This window comes from Tursiops truncatus, chromosome 5 (assembly GCF_011762595.2).
Source record: "Tursiops truncatus isolate mTurTru1 chromosome 5, mTurTru1.mat.Y, whole genome shotgun sequence".
NCBI classification, from domain to species: Eukaryota; Metazoa; Chordata; class Mammalia; order Artiodactyla; family Delphinidae; genus Tursiops; species Tursiops truncatus.
The window spans coordinates 51605851-51626315 of record NC_047038.1 but is presented as its reverse complement, the minus strand read 5'-3'; the positions used below and the strand labels follow the sequence as shown (position 1 = coordinate 51626315).

General features: G+C 38.9%; 1 protein-coding gene across 6 annotated transcripts in view; it reads right to left on the bottom strand.

Moving 5' to 3' along the window:
- The window catches only part of ANAPC4 (anaphase promoting complex subunit 4), a 41252-nt gene extending 21018 nt beyond the window's left edge, over positions 1 to 20234 (bottom strand). For 3 of the 6 annotated variants that reach the window (XM_019928386.3, XM_073805130.1, XM_033856901.2), the window contains exons 1-15: positions 19878 to 20233; positions 17014 to 17119; positions 15186 to 15318; positions 13584 to 13658; positions 13442 to 13468; positions 13305 to 13349; positions 12569 to 12653; positions 11828 to 11932; positions 10455 to 10538; positions 9297 to 9383; positions 8810 to 8874; positions 8007 to 8049; positions 7821 to 7897; positions 6264 to 6364; positions 6128 to 6179 (exon numbers count right to left, since the gene is read on the bottom strand). In XM_019928386.3, the coding sequence (XP_019783945.1) occupies positions 6128 to 6179; positions 6264 to 6364; positions 7821 to 7897; positions 8007 to 8049; positions 8810 to 8874; positions 9297 to 9383; positions 10455 to 10538; positions 11828 to 11932; positions 12569 to 12653; positions 13305 to 13349; positions 13442 to 13468; positions 13584 to 13658; positions 15186 to 15318; positions 17014 to 17119; positions 19878 to 20006 (1214 nt within the window). In that variant the 5' untranslated portion in view covers positions 20007 to 20233. Of the gene's footprint in view, positions 1 to 6127; positions 6180 to 6263; positions 6365 to 7820; positions 7898 to 8006; positions 8050 to 8809; positions 8875 to 9296; positions 9384 to 10454; positions 10539 to 11827; positions 11933 to 12568; positions 12654 to 13304; positions 13350 to 13441; positions 13469 to 13583; positions 13659 to 15185; positions 15319 to 17013; positions 17120 to 19877 lie in introns of all 6 variants that reach the window. The other 3 variants (XM_019928387.3, XM_019928388.3, XM_019928385.3) reach the window with 2 other exon arrangements.
- Positions 20235 to 20465: the final 231 nt, after the last annotated feature.

Below are 20465 nucleotides of genomic sequence, written 5' to 3'. Positions count from 1 at the left end.
AGCCTTGCCACAAACTGTGTAACAGTCTTTCCTTTCCAGGCACTCAGTAAAGTACAAAATCCTTTTCTAACTTTGGAAATAAAAGAAATTAGAAAAAAAGTTTCCGGCACCATTCTCAGTTTAAAAAAAAATACTCACTAATCAGTAAGAAGAAAAAAACATCAAACACAAAAGAAAATCATTATTATAAACTTGTAATATGTCACTACCACTAGCTCTGATATCAACAGACATTACTTTTGGAAGTTGATTTTTTATCCTTACAGTAATGAATCTCAAAATTTGAATTTCCTTGGGCTTTACACAAATGTACCCCCAAGATTAAGGGTTATAAGTGGAAGTCATCTTCCCTTTGATGAAACTGTCTCTGAATATAAATATGGATATCATTTTTTTAAAAACCTCTTTAAGCTCACATCTGTAAGATAATTACTCTAAGCAAATATGTGCACTTTTCACCCCTAAATCTCAAAGTCCCTTCCAAGCATTAAATGTCATAAATACTACTGGAGAAGTAGGTCAGCATCATTAACCTTTCTGTACACAGTAAAACACCTGACATAAAAGACTGTAACATCTCTTGCGTTACCAATCACTATGATCAAAATTGTCTTGCAGCAAAAATGAAAAACAGAAAAGACGTTCCTTTCTGTCTTTCCCAGTCAATACTCTCACCTCAACCCCCAGGCAACCACTGATCTATTATAGGCTAACGTCAAAGTTCTCACTGCCTCAGTTTCTCCATTATAACCTAAAATAATGCTATATTCTACTTAGCTCAAAGGAGGAAGAAGTTAAATCAAAAACTACCTTCCACTGAAAGGTGAAAGGTGATCACAGAAAGCTTAATATTTTATGTTTACTCTCTGCAAATACGAAGAACCAAAAAATTATTCAACATTCAGGAAAAGGAATATCATTTCTTCTCCTGCTTTGTTCTTTGAGTACACAGATCTGTAATAAGCTCTACCTTCTAAAAGCCCAATAGGGGCTTCCCTGGTGGCGCAGCAGTTAAGAATCCGCCTGCCAATGTAGGGGACATGGGTTTGAGCCCTGGTCCAGGAAGATCCCACATGCCACAGAGCAACTAAGCCCGTGTGCCACAACTACTGAGCCTGCGCTCTAGAGCCTGCGAGCCACAACTACTGAAGCCCGTGCGCCTAGAGCCTGTGCTCTGCAACAAGAGAAGCCACTGCAATGAGAAGCTTGCGCACCGCAATGAAGAGTAGCCCCTCTCGCTGCAACTAGAGAAAGCCCGTGCACAGCAACGAAGACCCAACGCAGCCAAAAATAAATAAATAAATTCATTAAAAAAAATAAAAGCCCATTAAAATGATGGTGGATTGGTGGGGAGAGGTGGATGTGTTATAAACTCACACACAAAAAGAGGACACTAGAAAAAAAATTTTTTTGAGTTTCAGAAATGTCAAAAGCCGACAGAAGACTAGTGATTTGGTGAAGGTCACCAGAGGCGGCCACGTGCCAGGCATTGTGGAAAGAGAGCAGCAAGGAGTCATCCACCCGGCAGACGCCAAGGATACTCAGTCCTTAGAAACATCAAGTTCAACAGAAGACATTAGGATGACATCTGGGGCTGGACAAAGGAGGACAAACTGAAACACAGAGTGGCCAATACACTCTTTCCCCCAAAATATGAATGCCTAGGCATTTACTTCCTTCCAGACAAAAACAGAGTTCTTCAAAGAAGCTGAATAAACTGGGAAGAGCCAAGGCGGTTCTGGGTCGGCACTGGCTGCCCACAGCACAGGTCCGCATGCTCTGGCACTCATGCTGGCTTTGGGCCGCTCTGCACCCAGCAATTCCAGGCAACTTTAAACTGCCTCACGAATAAATATGAGTAAACAATCGGGCATCAGGTTTTTGAAGAAAGCTTGCAACAAGAGACCAAAATAAACAGCAAAGTGACACACAAAGAGGAGATAATTCAGGGAGCAGCAGAGATTTTTTAAAACTCTAGTTAACGTCCTCAGAGAGCTGTGGGAAGATGTCACATCCACAAAGCAAGAGCACAGCTTTGAAAAATGATTAAACAAATAAGAAAACGCTTAGAAATTAAAAGACGGGACTGCCATAATAAGACATTCAATAGCATGGTTCAGGTCAAAGATCTCGTCCTGCACTCCACCTGGGCTATTTATTCTAAAGTTCACACCCTAGACCTTCATTACCAACGTGAACCTTCTGTAAAAATTTATTTATTTATTATTTTTGGCTGCGTTGGGTCTTTGTTGCTGCACATGGGCTTTCTCTAGTTGCAGCAAGCGGGGGCTACTCTGTTGCGGTGCATGGGCTTCTCATTGTGGTGGCTTCTTTTGCTGTGGAGCACGGGCTCTAGGCACGCGGGCTTCAGTAGCTGTGGCACGCAGGTTCAGTAGTTGCAGCTTGTGGGCTCTCTAGAGCGCAGGCTCAGCAGTTGTGGAGCACGAGCCTAGTTGCTCTGTGGCATGTGGGATCTTCCCTGACCAGGGCTCGAACCCATGTCCCCTGCATTGGCAGGCGGATTCTTAACCACTGCGCCACCAAGGAAGTCCACCAACGTGAACCTTTTAAATCTCAATTTAAAGCACCCTGCTCACCAACAACCAGCAACTATCTTTCCAGTGACTTTTCTCCAGTAGCCCAACATTCATCCCACCAAGACTACCACCTACTAGTTCTACCACCTTTCACTGTCTCGCACCCCCTCTGTGTCCTCACTTCCCTCCTAAATCAGTACAGATTTGAGGTTTATCATTTTAATCATGCCCTTGCTTCAATTTCTTGCCTCCCCTTTGCTTCCTTTTACTCACCAAGCCTAGTAAATCAAACTGCTCACCTATTCCGTGCTCCCACTCGAGCAGCTGACCCTGGCTGGAGAAAACCACACAGCCATGTTGGCTGGTCTCATTTTAACGCTCCTGGGAACGCTAACCAAGCAGCCCTTAGCACTACTGACAATCCTCCTGCTTCATCAGCCCATTCACGCTCCTACTGTACTAGACAAATGGCTCACACCGCCTCCTTTATTCTCAAAGCTCAATACCACTTCACCATCCTTACCTTCAGCTGATGACAGAACATTTCATATTTCCACTAAGATAATAAAAACAATTAGAAGTGAACATCCCCAAGCCCTCATCTGCTCATATACCAGCATCTCTGACCCCTGTCTTGGCCTTCTCTCCTATAACTATGGAGGAACTATTTTTCCAGCCCCTTCCCTGACACACTAAATCCCATCCCCTCTTGAATCCTCTTGTTCTAGCAATCTTCCCTCTCTTTGCCATCTCAGCTGTTCCCCTTCAGAAGAACATTCCCATCATAAATAAATATGCTCTAATTTCTCCCATTGTAAAAAGAAAGAAAAACCCAACGACTATTTTTAAATGCTGGCCATTCCCTTTACAGCAAAACTCAAGAGACTACATTTGTTGTTTTCTTTGCATCTGCTCTCATTCTGCATCATACCTGCTCCCATGACGCCACAGAAGTGGCTCTCATCGAGGTCACCCATCATCTATTCTGATAATATTCTGATCTATTCCACTTCTGGTCCTCACCTTACTTGACTCAGCAGCATTAGACAACCAATCCCTCATTACTTCTTGCAATGCGTCCTTCACTCAGCCTGCAGGACACCCACTCCTTGGTCTTTCTGCCTCTCTGGTTTCTTTCGCTAGCTCCACATCAACCCCATTTCTAACACTGGAAAGCCCATCACCCAGTCTTCAGATCTCTCCTCTAAGCGCACTAACTATCTCATCCAGGTTCTTGGCTTAAAATAATACCAATGTGCTGATGGCTCCCAAATTTACATTTCCAGCCGGGATCCCTCACTTGAACATAATCTCATACAATCAACAACATGCTGGACAGCTCCACCAGGGTATCTAACAGACATTTCAATTTAATATGCCTAATACACTGACCATGTGATCAAAATTAACATCAATAAGAAGAGGTAGATGGACACTGTTTGCCTCTGGATCTGACACCTTGAGAAGGACACTCCACCGATTATGTAATATTCTGGCCAGGGATGTATAACTTGAATCAAACCATGAAAAAATCAGATAAACCCAAATTGAGGAACATAAAATACATATATATTTCCTATATTCTCCCCCAAGTCTTCCCCATTTCAGTAAATGTTAGTCATACTCTACCAGGTGCTTAGGACCTAAACTTGTAATTATCTGTGACTCCTCTATTTTTACCATCCACACAACCATTCAGCAATCTTGTTATTTCTACTTTCAAAATATATCCAGGTTCTGACCATTTCTGATTCTGACCACCATTTGTCTCATGGCTTCTGTCCCTGCCCTCATATCATCTATTCTCAATACCAAGTAAATAACAAGAGGGATCTCTTTAAACCTAAGTCATATCCTGTCGCTCCACTGCTAATAACTCCCTAAGAGCTTATTAAACCCAGAGTAAAAGCCACAGTCCTTACAACTGCCTACAGGCTCTACACAACCTGTCCCATCCTCTGTGACCTCTTTCAATTCATCCCCTACAACTTACATTGTTGTTCAAGTCACTTTAACTGTAGTGGCTCCTTGAGGTCCCTCATATATACCAGGCATGCTCCAAACTCAAGGCCTTCATACTTGCTGTCTCCTTTGCCCCCAAAGTAACAGGGCTCACTCCCTCCTCTCTCCAACATCACCTTCTCAGTGAGGCCTTCCCTGACCAAAAAATTGCACTTCTACCCCCAGCATGCCCTAGGTCCTCCTTCCCTCATTAGCTTTTCCCACCACTACTTATCACTATCTGACTTGCTGTATGTTTTAATTATTCATTTCTTTATTGTCTGTCTCATCATGTAAGAATATAATATCTATGAAGGCAAGATTTTTTTTATCAGTTTTGTTTACTGCTATACCCTCAGCATCTAGAATAGTGTTTAAAACATAGTTAAATGCTAAATAATTGTCTATGATGAATGATAGCGTTGGATAATTAAGTCAAGAAAATTTCACAGGAAATAGAAAAGACAAAGATATTTTAAAAAATGAGAGTAAAAATAAAAGACATAGAGGATCAATCCATGAAGTCTAATATCTGACTAACTAGATTTCTAGAACAAAAATCTAGTTAAAAAAAGGAGAGGGAGAAATTATCAAAATAATAATACAATATAGAATTCAGGTTAAAATGGCATTTTCTTATTATGAGTACAACAAATGAGAAGACCCACATTTAAAACTCTATTGTGAAATTTCAACATATCAAGGATGAATAAAGCTTTTTGAGAGGAGAAAAAAAATAGCACACAAAGGAATGAGAATCAGAAGCACCAGACCGTCCACTGGCAACAAAAAGGCCAAAATACAATGGAGCAAAGCTTTGAAAGTTCTATGAGAAAATGAATCTCCCTCCATAATCTATACCCAGTCAAAACCATCAATTAAGTGTGGGTGAAGGAGAAAAGACCCAAAAGGACACACAAAGCTTACCCTCACACATCCGTTTTCTAAGTTACTGGAAGATATTTTCCACAAAGTGATTAAATGAACCAAGAAACAGAGGAGATCCTGGAAGTAAGGATCTAACCCATGAAAGCAATGAAGAAAACGCCAGGGCGGTGGCTGCACGAGATGGAGCCCGCACGCAGGCTGGTGCAAGCAGGGGGAGGCTAATGGAGGAGGCAGCAGGGACAGAGGCAGTTCCAGGGGTGTGACACTGCCCCTGAGATGGCGGAGAGCCTGAGGATGTGAGCAAGGCAGACTGTGCAAGGAGAAAGCAAGCAGAGTCTAGGAAAGACAGACACACAGAGAAGAATAATTTCTCAAAACTGGTAAGTAAAAGAAAGGCAGTACAGTCATACAATTTAGAAATATGGAAGTAACCTACAGACCTAAAACCAGAAATAGTTAAAAGGATTCCCTCTGGAAAGAGGACCTGGGGTGAGGATGGGCGGGACAAGAAAAATACCACTTTAATGTATGAAACTGCTGTGCTATTGGATTGTTTTAATCATGTAAAGGTATAATTTTGATAAAAACTTAAAAACTCATTTTTAGAAAATCACAACAATTTGCTACGTTCTTATTTATAAGTAAAAAGTAAAACATTTTCAAGTTAATGATTCCAATATTCAATTATCCCCAATACTTACTGAAGAAGTTCATTTGCCTTGAGTATGAAAGAACCCACTGCAGTAATAGCATCTAAAAGGAAGTAAATAAATAAATATCATTTGTCAAATAAGTAGGGAGGATTTAATGCATTCTATTGAGGAATTAAATTACCACCTTCAATTCCTGAAGCATCTAGTCCAAGAGGTTCATATTTTTGCTTCCATGAAGCCATTCCTTTCAGTTCACTCAAATGGTATAATAAAGACTCTGAGCCACTATCAAAAACAGAGCAGAAACACCATCGTCAAGGTGGCAGGCAGCTACTATCTTGCTTGAATATTTCTAAGTTTTCAGAAATAAAAACTGAAAGTAACTTTTTCTTTCTATGAGAAATAATTATTTCTCAAAATTATTTTGAAAAGCTGTAGAAGAACATTTGGTTGTCATGACTAGTGAGATGAATATACGACCACAAGATTAAACTTTGTAAGATCAAATTATGCTCCACAGTTAGTCCTGGCACTTTTAAGATAGTCATATTGTTCACCCAACAGCTATGTATTTAACATTCAACAAATATTTATTAAGCTCCAACTTTAGGTCTGGCACTATGCTAAATACTGGGGACTTAATGGTGAACAAAACGAAAGGGTCCTCCTGACACTGCCAGTCTAATGGGGGAGACAGTCATAACCATACAATCAGACAGTATATCATTCCAACTACCATAAATGCCTTAAAGGAAACACACCAGGTGCAGGTCTAACAGAAGAACCTGATCTAATCTGGGAATTAGAGAAGGCTTCTCTGAACAAGTGAGATTTGAGCTGAGAGCTAGAGAATGCAAGTGAAGAACAGGGTGGGAGTGTTCCAGAAAGCAAAAGGGCTGTACAAAGGCCCCGGGTAGGAGAAAAACTGTCAAGTTTGAGAAGGCCACCAGTGTAGGTGAAGCAGATAGGCAGCCATCCAAAGGTATTAGTCCTAAGAAATGGGAAGACACTGGAAGTTTTTAAATAAGAGTAACATGATCAGATCCACTGTGGAGAATATATTTGAGGGGCATAGCGTGGACTGGAAGAGACCAGGCCAGAGGGTCCTAAAGTGATCAAAACGGGAGGTGATATAGTAAGGCCCAGGGTCTCAGCATAAAGAAATTTATCAAAATTTAAGCCAAACACTGAACATCTACCTGCAAACTGCTTCACTGAGGTAGCTGTAGCTAGAAACAGCATGAGACTTGAAGATCTGGGACAGTCTTGGCTCTGACACTTAATAACTTTGGGTCAGCCATATATAACCATTCTGAACTTCAGTTTCTTCTAAATGAGGATAATCATAACCAACACCTTGCCAAGGAGTTAAATGCAAAAATATATACATGCTTTTACATAACATATAAAATGACATACAAACTTACTTAATTTCACCACTCAAAAAAGGGTATATGCCCTATTCAAGACATACCTCATGGCTGTCTGGGTGAGATAAAAGCCCAGACAGGGCCTCGGGTGGTGAAAAGATGTTGGAAAGTTATTTCATAAAGCAGAACTACCATTATTGACTCTTTAAATCTTGGGCACACCAAGAGTCCCCTCAAATGCTAATGCAACAATCTTAGCCAGAAGAGGCTCAAACAGAGAATGCCAGATGATGAAAAGAAGGTTGCAGAAAGAAGACCAATGCCAAGTACGTGTAGATGCAATACCAAAAGAGTCTACATCGCCTTCATACCTCTGTAAGTGACTTATAACCAATTTTTGTATACTGGAATATGATGACTCTATAGATTGGCCAAGCTTTTTTAAGCCCTAATTAAGAGAAAAAAAAAGTATTCAGCATACAAGTAAGATACTATATGCCATTCTAAAAAAAATTAAGAATGTGTTCATAGCCATTAAAATACAAAGATAACCACACCTTTACTGTTAACTGGTTCATTAAGAGGGTCTGAAGTTCAGCACTAGAATGAAAAAGAAAGTATTTTTAGTCTCCTCTATTCAAAATCTGAATGCATCACTTAAAACGTTTAAATTTCAAAGAACAGACAAGATTTTTAAACAAAATTAATAAAAAGAAATAGCCCAACAAAAATTAAGACTTTGTTGTACTCACAAAGAAATGGGCAAAACAGGAAACAATAAAGTCTAGGAACAGACTGAAGTAGATGTAAGAATGTACTATATGCTAAAATGGTATTTCACACCAGTAAGAAGAAGGTGTAATACTCAATGAATTATACTGGGCAATTACCTGAACACTGAAAAAAAAAAGAAGTTAGTCTTCCACAGCATATGACCAAATAAATCACATCTGGAACATGTAAATGGAATAAAAACATAAACCGCAAAAAAATCTCTGGAGGAAAATACAGATCTTTGAACACTTAATATGGGAAAGATCTTTTTAAGAATAATGTGAAGGCAAATACAATAAAGGAAAAGACTGATTTGGCTACAAAGAATTTTAAAATTTGTATACATTTAAAAAGTACATATATAATATATTTACATATATTATACATACACTCAGAACAATCACATTTATGTAAAAAATAAATACGTGAATAAAAATGCCTAGAAAAATATATACTACTTTTTTGGTCTTTGCGCACCAGAATTTTCTTTCTTTTTTTTTTTTTTACAATGAATGTGAATTGCTTTTGAAATAAATTACTTTAAAAAGAGAAGGAAAAGCAAGAGTACCTAATATGAGCTCATTACCTTGCTTTCCCCCACAACAGCAAGTCCATGAATTCATCTTGCACTGATGTGGTTGTATTCTTTTCCTAGAGAAAGATCAATAAAATCGTAATAGGTATTTTTTAAATTATAAGCATATTTATTCAAAATTACAGGAACATGTCTCCCTTTCTTATTACCCTTAGCCTTCTCTCAAATTCATATTTAAATTGATTATCTGAATAGCAGTTACAGGAAAACAACCAGAAAGCTCTTCCAACTCCTGTCCTTAATCCCCAAGCCCTACCAGCTCCACTTCACAATCCTGTCCCCACCTAAGTTGTACCAAGGGGAAGAGCTGGTGTATCACTCTCTGAGATAACAGTATGAGGTTAGACCAAACCGTTTGAAAGAAATCATGATCTGAGCCTTTTACAAAACAGACTGATTTTTCTCATGTCCTTCATGAAGTAAACAAGGATAACGTGCATTCTTTAACACCTTCCACGGGAAACTCCAGGCATATTACCTGCACAAACTTGGTGAGACGAGAATCCATCTGCATCAATATTTCTTCCCATGCTTCACACATACATGTCAGTGACAAATTTATATACTATTAACAAGAAGACAAAAATATTAAAGTAGCAAAAAATATTTAGGTCTACATGCTAACTAAATAATACATGTTTCTTACTGTCAACTGTCTCAAAGAAATCCAAAATTTACTATAAATCACTTTTAACTCAGTTAAGCCTGAGAAAGAAAAGACTATAGCTAACACTTGATAATCATTTAACTATCAAACTTTCTCAAATTCAGTTTTTATCTGGTAAAACAGATATTTTCCAGCTTTCTACATATAAGATGCATTTTATATACAGTAACTGTCAAAATGCTGACTGGCCAACTATTCAATTTTCAAACAGTATCCTTTTAAAAAGACACTAATCTCCAGAAATCTTTGACATGAAGTACATGTAGCCCCTCTATGCAGATGCAGACTCAATTTCTCCAGTCCTTCAGTCGGGCTGGCCTTGGGGCTTAGTGTGACGAAAGCAGAAGTCTAAGGCCCCAGAAGGTTTTGCATGCTTCCACTTGCACTCTTGACACCCCTGCCGTGGCCACCACTTCATGAACAAGCCTGGTCCAGCCGGCTGGGAGATGAGGAATGTGCAGTCCAGACAAAGCCATCACAGCTATGGGACACTTGGACCAGCCAGCTGACCACCAATGTACGACCAAGCCCAGCCCCGAATAGCTGAACCTGGCCCAGAACAACAGAACCTTCTAGCTGAGCCCAGCCCAAATCGTCGACTAAAACACCAATCACAAGCTAATTTGGGGTGCATTTATCATGTACAAAAGCTAACTGATATGATGTTTTCCATACTACTTTATTTGTAAAAACACTTAAAATTCCAAAATATTGTTTTATTTATGAGAATGTTTAAAAAGGTTTAAACTACTTTTTTTCTTTTCCTTTGGAGAAATAGAGATGGGTAAGAGTAGATTTTCAATTAAATTTCTCTTTCTTGCTTTAACAGACATTATAAACTTGTCTATCAGACTAGACACCTCCGCCACATAAAGTTGGCTTTAAGAAGTAAGATTTTCAAGTTTTTTATTTACAGAACATTAGAAATTTATAGTAAACAGTCACATAAAACAAGCTATAAATAAATACCTGTAAAAGAGCCGAAATGTGAGTAAACTTTCTGGCCATTCGAGTTACTTCAGGTAAGAAAGAGTACAATAGATTGGTTTCAAGCTGTCAAATCAAAATAATAAAGTAAGTTACAAGCAGACATATTTACTTCTTTTAAAGAAGAGTCAAAGTCTAACTACATATCAGAAAGACTATGCCAGACTCTGCTCCTTTTGAGCATAATGGTTTGGAGAGTAACAGAATACAATCTTAGGATTTTCTAATCTGCAGTGTCTATCTATGCACAGATCACCCTCTCGAGGCGAGCAACCCCTTCTACATAGTTAGAATAAATGTAATAATCTATTTTATAACACTCTTATGAGGAATTTAAAAAATGATCACAAATTTCTGTAAAAATGTTAAAGGAATTATAGTTATTGATAAATACAAGTGAAATATCTATTACAATGGTACATGAATTATCTCAACAGAGTTTGAAAAATACCTATTACAAATTTCACATTAATAGTGAATCATTTTATTACAGCACCAAATGCAATCCTGGAAATCACATTTTCACAGAACCTTAAGATGAAGAGCAAATATGAACAACTGTTCAGCAAACGTCAGGAAGTTAAGAGTTCTCTGATGTTCTGAATACAACGAATGTTGGAAGGCATCACATGCATCACACCTTGCATCTTTTCACCCTACTTTTGTTTGAGAGCTCATGCGTTCTTAGGCTAAGTGGCTGGGTTATCTGCGATGAAATTTTAGGGAAGATTTTCTTGAAGACAAGGCTACAATCTAAATAATCTACAGGAGCCCAGTTTCCACAATCTATGATACAAACAGCACACAATGAAAAAGGGTTTTCCCAACATTAAGTAGTCATCTTACACAAGAGGCAATGTGTTAGTTAAGAGCACCAGCTCTGGAGCCAGAATGCGTAGCATCACTTTCCAATGCTCACCAAGCAAATTACAGTTTGTGCGCCCATTTACTCAACTATAAAATGGGGATAATAGTACCTACTTATTAGGTTATTGTGAGGATTCAAATGAGTTACACTGAATCACTCAGTACTGGGCACATATTAAACAATTAATAAATATTAGCTTTTATTATTATTAGGGTCAGAATCCTAAGAAAACACTTGGTACAAAGATGGAACTGGTATAGCAATGAGTTAATATAGTCATTAATAGACCATATTAACTATGCTGTGCCATTGGAATGGTAAGGTATTCACCAGTAGGACTCTATAAATGTCTTAGAAGCTCCAAGTCGATTTTTTTGCTTTGTTTTGTTTTGATGACCTTAGAATCCAGTGAAATGGATAATAAAAAACTATAAAACCTTTAAAAATATATATTTACCCTCTGCTGCTATTAGGTTCCAGTACTCACCTGAAAGTACGAAACTTCTGGAGTACCACTGGTGGAAACTTCTGTGACCACTGACAATGATTTCAAATCACTTGATAGACATAATGCAAGACAAGTACCAACAATCTGTAAAACAGTCAAATCTCCATTATATGTAGTGTTATTGCTAGACTGCATCTGCTTACAATATAGGAGGCAAATATTCAGAGCTCTAAAAAGCAGAAACACATGCCTGGCTCCTGCCACACACGTGGCACATGAAGGCATGTGTCCTCTTAGTTGCAAGGACGCAAACACACACCCCCAGCAAGGGGCCCAAACTAAGTGTTGGAGAACTAACATTCCCACAGAGCCTATAACATTTTCTATCCTTTTAGGGAACTGTAAGAATAAGAAGAAAAAGATACGGAGAAGACCGAGACTGAGCATAAGATTGCTTCTGATGATGTTTATCAAATTCCAATTACAAAGTGTAGCTCTTAAACACCACAAGACTAGAAAAACATTAAATCATAATCCAGTGTATCATACCAATCTTTTTGTTAAGAAAAAAATTTTTGACTAATTCCACTAAGAGCCCCTGATCTTCATAGACATCGTATCACTATTCTTAGTAGGAAAATTATCCTTTTAACACTTAAGAACAAATAATTCCAATAACTGAAATTAAGAAAAAAAGTAATGTTTTATTCTTTTTCCACAAATCAGTCAGCTGCTGTATTCTAAGAGAAACAAAAAGGAAGATTTTAAAGAAAAACTTACCCCAGTGACTCGAGCAATTTTGAACATTCCATAAGCATAAAGCTCAATAAATGCAGAGCTTCCTCCAAGGACAAGAATATTAAGCCTAATTAAAGATAATGCAACAAGCTGAGGACAACAGACAGGAGCGAGTTCTTACACCAAGACATGCTCCTGCCCTCACATAATCTGCATGTTCAAGCTTCCTTGTGGGGGAACTGAATCCCACAACAAATTCACCAAGCCTCAATCACATTGGGCTTATTCCTTTCTTTCAAAGGAACAACATACATTTCATCCAGCCTAAAAAAACATCAGTTTACAGTAAAATAAGAATATATTATTTTAATGATGATTATATTTGTATACTCTCAATAACAAAATCATCTCTTTTCCAGTTAATATAAAGCGCCAACAGTTTTATCATGGCTCTGATGCTAAATGCATTAAGTGTGCTTAAAGAACCTGAACATTTAAATTTAAATTTTAGAAACTCTAGCACTTCCACCCTCCTTTACTTTTTAAAATGAAAGTACATCATAATATTAAACTTGACACAACCAAGTATCATAGAATAAGAACGAGTAAATAATAGATATTGTCTGTTTATTGTTCAGAGGTATTTGTCAGCAATGAAATAACATGACAAATAAGGAAATTGTCCTTGGAACTTTAGTCTAAAAACTGCCTCAAATATCAAATATCAAATTTAAGAAAATAAGACTTGTTAAATATTTAAGATATCTGCAAGATTTACCTGACGTCTCCCAAAAGCTTAATAATTTCATCAGAATTTTCTTCACTAAAATATAAACATAAATTGGGTTATCTTTAACTATATCTTTCAAATAATAAAAGAGTATCTTACTTGCAAGGAAAAAAGGCATATCTTACCTAAATATTTTTGAGGTGTTGTTATAACTAGAAAAAAACCAGAAATGCATTTTTTAAAACACATGAGAAAATTGTCAGTGTTAAAAGGAAAGGAAAGAAATCTGCAAGATTAATTCCAATGAAATTAAACTCTGATACTTACTTTTTGGGCAGTGTAGGAAGTTTCGGTAAGAGAAGATTTGATTCATCCTCAGAATTATAAAAGGACGTTAGAACACTAAAAAGGTGAAAACAAAACAAAAACAAGTATTATAAAAACAAAGATTCTACTTTTCTTTCCATTAAAAAATACTAATTTTTTTAAATGCCCAATTTTATACATCACACCAAGTAAACAGATGCCACACACAGTTTATCACTGTAAAATAGTCACTATAACAATCACAAACAAGAAATAGAAAAGTTGGAATTTCTTCATTTACTTATAACGTTATTTCTGGGGGAAAAAAATCAGCCTACCCACTTTACATTTAGAGGAACAAATATTTATAAACAATTTTCTCAGCATATGAAATGTATTCAAATGTATTCAGTATCAGCACCAGATACAGACTGACTGACTTAACTCTCCTCTAAGAACCAACACTGAACATATGAGTTCCAAGAGTAACTGTAAAGAACACTGCAATTATTATATAATGTAATGATGGCTTCTATAGCTTACATACATATGAAGATGTAAAAACCCAGCAGGTACATAAGATGACACCACGTATTTTGAAACAGTCTTATTTATCCCCCCCCCCCTTTTTTTCAATCCTATCTCCGAATATGGCTGGAAATAAATGAGTAAGAAGGTGAAAAAGTAGTGTCCTGAGAGACCCTGGAATCTCCACATAATATTTCTGAACTCTTAATGAAAAGCGTGTTAGGAATACACTTAGCAGGTAACTGGACTGAGATAGAAATTACATGGTATATTCTGTTCCTCTAATCTTCTATGAATTCACATGACCATTTACAACCTTTATTTGATGATGGATTAATCACTGTTTTATCTACAGTGAATTTCAAACCCCAGGCTAGACCTTGTTATCTAATGCTTTACAGTCCCTTTCTTAGGAAATTTGTCAATTAATAATCAGGATTTACAAATTCATTTGATATTAACTTAAAACTTAATTAGAATGAAAAGAAAATTATCGTATTTCCTCAAAAAAGAAACTTTTATTTTCAGTATTCACTAAGCCCATTGATTCTTTAAGCCATCTTTACTGCAAACCTGGCGTAGTACTTGACTTCACAGACTAAGGCAAAACTATTTTCAGAAAATAAGGAAACTATAGGGACCATGAACACAGAAAGAACCCATTCAGCATCAAAACAGAATGCTCAATTCAGCACTTTTTGTACTCTAAGGATATTCACTGGGACACAAAAACACAAAGCTCCAGGTGAAATATATGGTGAAAAGGAAAACAGAACCTCAATTTGCTAATCAATGATTTTAATTAATATTCCTTGAATGTATAAGTCATCGATACAAACCGTTAAAAATAACTGAAAAGAAAAATCTTGGCCACTGAGGCGTTACTGCTCCAATAAGAAAAGAGATTTTTTCAAGAGAAAAAAAACCCAACAGAGCATTAAAAAAACTGCAGCTTGATAAGCTTAAAACAAAAAGTTAAATGCAATGTACACATACTCAACACCCAGATACTCCTAAGTTTCCACTTTTAAAAAATGAGAATTTCAAAAACATACTACTGTGACTACTGGGGTTTTTCTTTTTTTATTACTCAACCTGCTCTCGACGGTCACTTCCATCCAATGCATACAAGAAACTGGAGCCTCCACAGAAAAAGAGTGCAAGCTTTCAGGTTTTTCTACATCACACAAAACGATTTTCTTGGTGTCAGCAAGAGCAAAGGCCAAAACTAAAGAAGAAATAATCAGAATAAGTTAGTGCAATATTTGAGAAAAACAGGTATTTCATTGCTTCCCCAATTTTACTATTTTAAAGACAACATAATCATAGAAATGATTTAACCCCCAAATCCTTGCTTTAAATAATTAAAAAACTAAAAGATATCTTTGCATATAGTTATGCTGTTACCTACGCTTATTTTCAAATGCTCAGACTTTCATGAGCAATCTACTACTTTCTCGTGTACTGTTCTTAACATCTTACGTATCACAGCCTCTAGACTGGAACCTTGATGCCAAGCAGAAAATACTGAACAGGCATCAACAAATAAACAATAATATCGTTATCACCAAGACATATTGGTCCCCACCCAAAAGCGGAAAAGTGATTCCATCTGCTTGGTTCTTGGAAGGTTTTTTATTCCTTTTTTATTTCTAACCCTTAATGAACAGGGCCATCAAATACCGATGGGTCTTCTTCCTTTCACTGTGGCTGAATTATCTAGTATAGTTTCTCTACATAAGTCATTAACATCGTCCTAACATATCAAATTGAAGAATTTCTAAATAGAGGGCTGTGAGTTTCACTGTATACCAATATATGCAGCTTTGCTAGATGTGAGGCAATCCAAGTCTCCTCTTCTTCAAAACGATTTAAAGCAATCTTGAAATAATCATTACCAAAAAAAACCCCTATTTTACTGTCGAAAATCACAAGACATTTTTTAATGATAAAAATATCATCTACTTAAATACATTTTCACACACACTGACTTTCATAATTTTTGAGATCGTGGCATTTTTGGATGAATAGTGCAAGATCTCAAATTATTACTTACAAAAGTTCTCTAATTTTACACATACTTTGTTTTTATGTAAAAGATGAAACAAGAACGGAGCAAAATGAGTACAGACAAAAATAGTTGTTAACTGTAAAGTGACAGGCTTTCAGGGCATTTTTACATACTTATATTTATCTAGAAAAAAAGTAAGCAATAGGGAGTACATATCATTTTACAAAAACAATTCTTTTTCTTTTTTTAAGCACCAATGATACAGATGAACTTTAAGCTGTGTGATTTGTAGCATTTTCCTGTGCTGACTGGACATGTACAACAGCTCAAACAATGACTGTCCTTGTAACAACACATGGAAGAGGAGAGTTCAGTCCTCAGAGCTACAATGCAGCAAGCTACAACATACAGGGCACCAAAAGGAGTAAGATCACACAGAAGTTGCAGGAAGCGGGTCAGAACTGACAGTCCTTCAGGTGAGGCAAATGTGCAGAGAGAATATTTATGAGCCACTCATTTAATGCTAAAACACATTCTGGGGAGAAAAGGGCCATGATGGTACTGAACTGACGAGTGAGTGACAAATGAAGCTTAGGGCAAACAGTGCAGGACAACACGACAGCGAAAGAACAAAACCAAAGTACTCTGTATATTCCTATCAGATTTCTTTTCAGCCTTATCTTTGCCAAGAAGTCAGATTTCGTTTTAGAGATATCTTTGCCAAGAAACAAGATGGTAGAATTAATCTGAGTTCTATGAAAACACTTTAAAGCATTTGAAAAAAAGGCAAAGTTCCCAAATTTAGAATTCTAGTATATAATAAGAACAATAAATTCTTTCTGGAAATAAATTCTCTTTACAGAATACTCCTTCTGAAAAACAAAAATGTATTTTTTACAATACTATCATTACGTTTGCCATCTGGTCTCCAAGCCAGACAGGTCACTTCCTTTCCTGTATTTTCATTTGGTGGAAAACTCCAAACTCGATGAAAACTTGCAAGTCGATGAAGTAAAACCTGAGACAAAACAGATAATAATGGCAAATAATAAAAAATCCGTTTCCAAAAATAAAATATAACTAGATACCCACTATAAATTTTTTAAAAAATCATATCAAATATAATATTTAGCTATCAGAAGAAATTCGAAGACAAAAGTGTCTGAATGAACTTAAGGTATTTTCAAAGAAATGGCTGAAACAAGGTCTAATTTAACCCTGTACCCTATACATTTCCTAACTTTCATGTCAATAAGAGACTTACCTTTTAGAAAAGGAATAAGGCTGTCCAAGAAGATAACGAAAAAAGCAATAAAGGACACAAACAGAACTAGAAAGGCAGCTGTGTAAGATCAAGTAACACGAAACTTGGAATCAGACAATTTCAGCTGTGTCACTTACTGGCCATGGATCTCAGACAAGTCACTTAGTCATTCTAAATTTCCATTTCCACCGGGTATATTCCCACCTTGGAGGATAAAGATGACGCCCTGGAGCTCCTTGTGCTTCAAAAGTAAAACTGTCCCTATTCTCTCCTCTATACAACCGGTAGAAATGAAGAAAAGGCCTCGAACTGCATGTGCTCCTGAAGATTCCCCCCCCACACACACACCTTCTTAGTTTCCTGTACTCACAGCTTTACCACTCCCTGCCTTATCTCATAGCATCCTTCCTTCACTCTTGGTTACAGGGAAGCCAGGACTCCCAAGGAATCGCTCATCCCCGAGACCCAGTGCTCTTTTCTGAGCCCATCTCTGACTTTCCTTACTTCTGAAACCCTTCCTCTGTGCCCTCTGGAATTCATGGTCAGGTATCAAGATCCCCTGTATCTTCACTGTCTTCCCTGAAATGTACTTCTCACCTGAGGACACTGCTTCCCTACAGGATTCTCAGGTGGTGGCCGTTTTGCACACCATGTGCCCTATACTACTACTGGGCTAGGAGATAAAGATTTCCTCCTTGATGTCATTTCTGGCTGGTTTTTCTTCTCTTCTCTAAAATCCTCTAACTTTGAATCATATGCAATCAGACCATACCACCTGCTATCCCTCTTAACTGCAGTCACCTATAGCCTCCTAGGCCCCCCCCCCCGCCCCCCCCCCCCCCATTCCTGGGAGATTTGGACTCCTGTCTGGCTCACTCACGCTTTCCAACACTACTCATCATCATTCTTGGCGATTTCAAGAGATACAATGTCCTGGCTTTTTGGTGCACAACTACCTCTTCTTCAATGATCACATCCTCTACCTCACCTCAGTCACTCTCAGGGTCATGCCTGTGACCTTGTCGTTACCAACAACTACAAATGCTGCCATAATCTTCAGTTGCAAACCTCCCACTTTCCATCACCACCTGTATCTCTCCTGCTCATCCCAGATACCCAGCTTCAATTCTTCAACCTCACCAAGACATACAAGCCATGGACTCTACCACTGACCAACTCATTGTCCCTCACCCAACACGTGACCTCACTTCCCTACTTAATCAGGTTACAATCCAAAGTTCATCATTACAATCATTCCTCTTACATATAACTTCAACCCCCTTGCATCTCTCTTGCTTTGTCACAGCTAGTCACAACAACTCTGGTTAAACCCAACCACGCCTGCACCCATACAGCTGAACAGAAGAGACATACAACCATGCTCACTAGTTTCACTACAAAATCACTAACCTCATGTGGCTCTTAATACTGACGAACAATCCTACCAAGTTTCACCAGTCCACTTGTCAGCTTTTTCATACCTCTCTTTTCTCCTCAAAATTCCAATATTTTCTTCTCCATCCTTACACCTAAACAGCGCCCCTTCTTCTTCACTGAGAAAACGGAAGCAACAAATGCCCACAATTGATTACATCTATCCATCTGATCACAGTGACGCTCCTATTCTCTCCCTTCTCTCCTACTGCTGTGGCTGTACTAACTGCACTCCTCTCAGGGCCAGGACAGCGTTCCAAAACACCCAGGCAGTGGAGGGAGACTAGAAGATTTCATAGAGGGCCTTGAGAAAGCAGATATCAATACCCTGACAACGAGGTCATGAGAGTCAACACAGTTTTGCAGGCTGCTAAGTTTCCCTGACTGCTAAGTTCTCTTTACCACCTAGTTTCCAAGGTTGGCTGCACACCACACAACTCTCACCCGGCCAGATAACTATCAGGAACCCTGCCAAAAGGCCAAAGGAGTAAAGAAGCCAAGGTGAAGGTTTCCTTACAACATGGCTGCCAAGTAACAAAACTCTCAGCAGAAAGCTACAACCCGTTTACACCTGATGAAGCGTAATACAATGTGAACTAGAAATGCTAACTGACAACACTCGTGCACATTCCATCAGGAATGGGCTATCCAACCCATTCTGTATAACTTGGACAACAGAATAAAGATTCTTAAACATCCTCTGTGGCAGCTACAGACACGCACATTCGCAGCTCAAGTCTGACAATAACTCATCTTTCTTCTGCCTAAACTGCAAGTAAACTAACTGCAGACTCTGTGGACCTACTACTATGTCTAGCTCATGAGTGACACATGAGCCTTTAAAAAGCCCATTTAACAAATAACTGCAAGTCTTGGGGATGCAGGACTGTACGACTGCGTTAAGCTGCATGAAAACTGTTGTTCTGGCCATAAAATGCGGGAGGTGGGCGTATAAATGACCTTTCCCATATGTGGCCCCTTAGATTCACTTAAAGTTTTCAGCAGGGCTGGAGGAAGGGGCGGGGTACACAGGTGGCCCGGGCTCGGTGTCCTCGGGGCTGCACGCCGGTTCACTCACCTCGCCCGCCGTATTGGCCAGAGCAATGAGATCCCGCTTGGGTGACCAGACCAGGAAGATGATCTCCTGCGGAAGCTGTTTCTCTCCCACCACCCGGAAGGACGGGAAACAGGTCGGGAAACGCAACATGGGGGCGGCCCTGCAACTACACCCCTAATCGGAGGCCGGCAGGGGCCCCCCGGGCCGCCCTGCCCGGGCCCGGCGGCGGCGGCGGCGCCGCCTCCGCCCCCGGCCCTTCGCACAGAGCCCGGAGGGTGGCGGTACTTGCCAGATGCCCCACGGCAGGCAACGCGACCCGGGAAGCCTTTGCCTCCAGTTCTCCCCCAGCACGTCGGCTCCCGCCGCCGCCGCGCGCGCGCGCGCGCTCCGAGCACTTCCGGTAGCCGGACTTCCTCGCGAGAGCACGGAGGCGCGCTCTCGAACCGCCGGAACCTCTTCGATAGTTTCTAAAGCAGTGGGTCTCAGCCTTGGGTGCTTAGTAGAGAGGGTTGTGGGTTTTTTTGGTTTTGTTTTGTTTTTTTCAAAACCCTGCCCAGGCAGAACCCCAGACGATTAAAAGAGAATTAATACGGAATGGGGCCAATATTT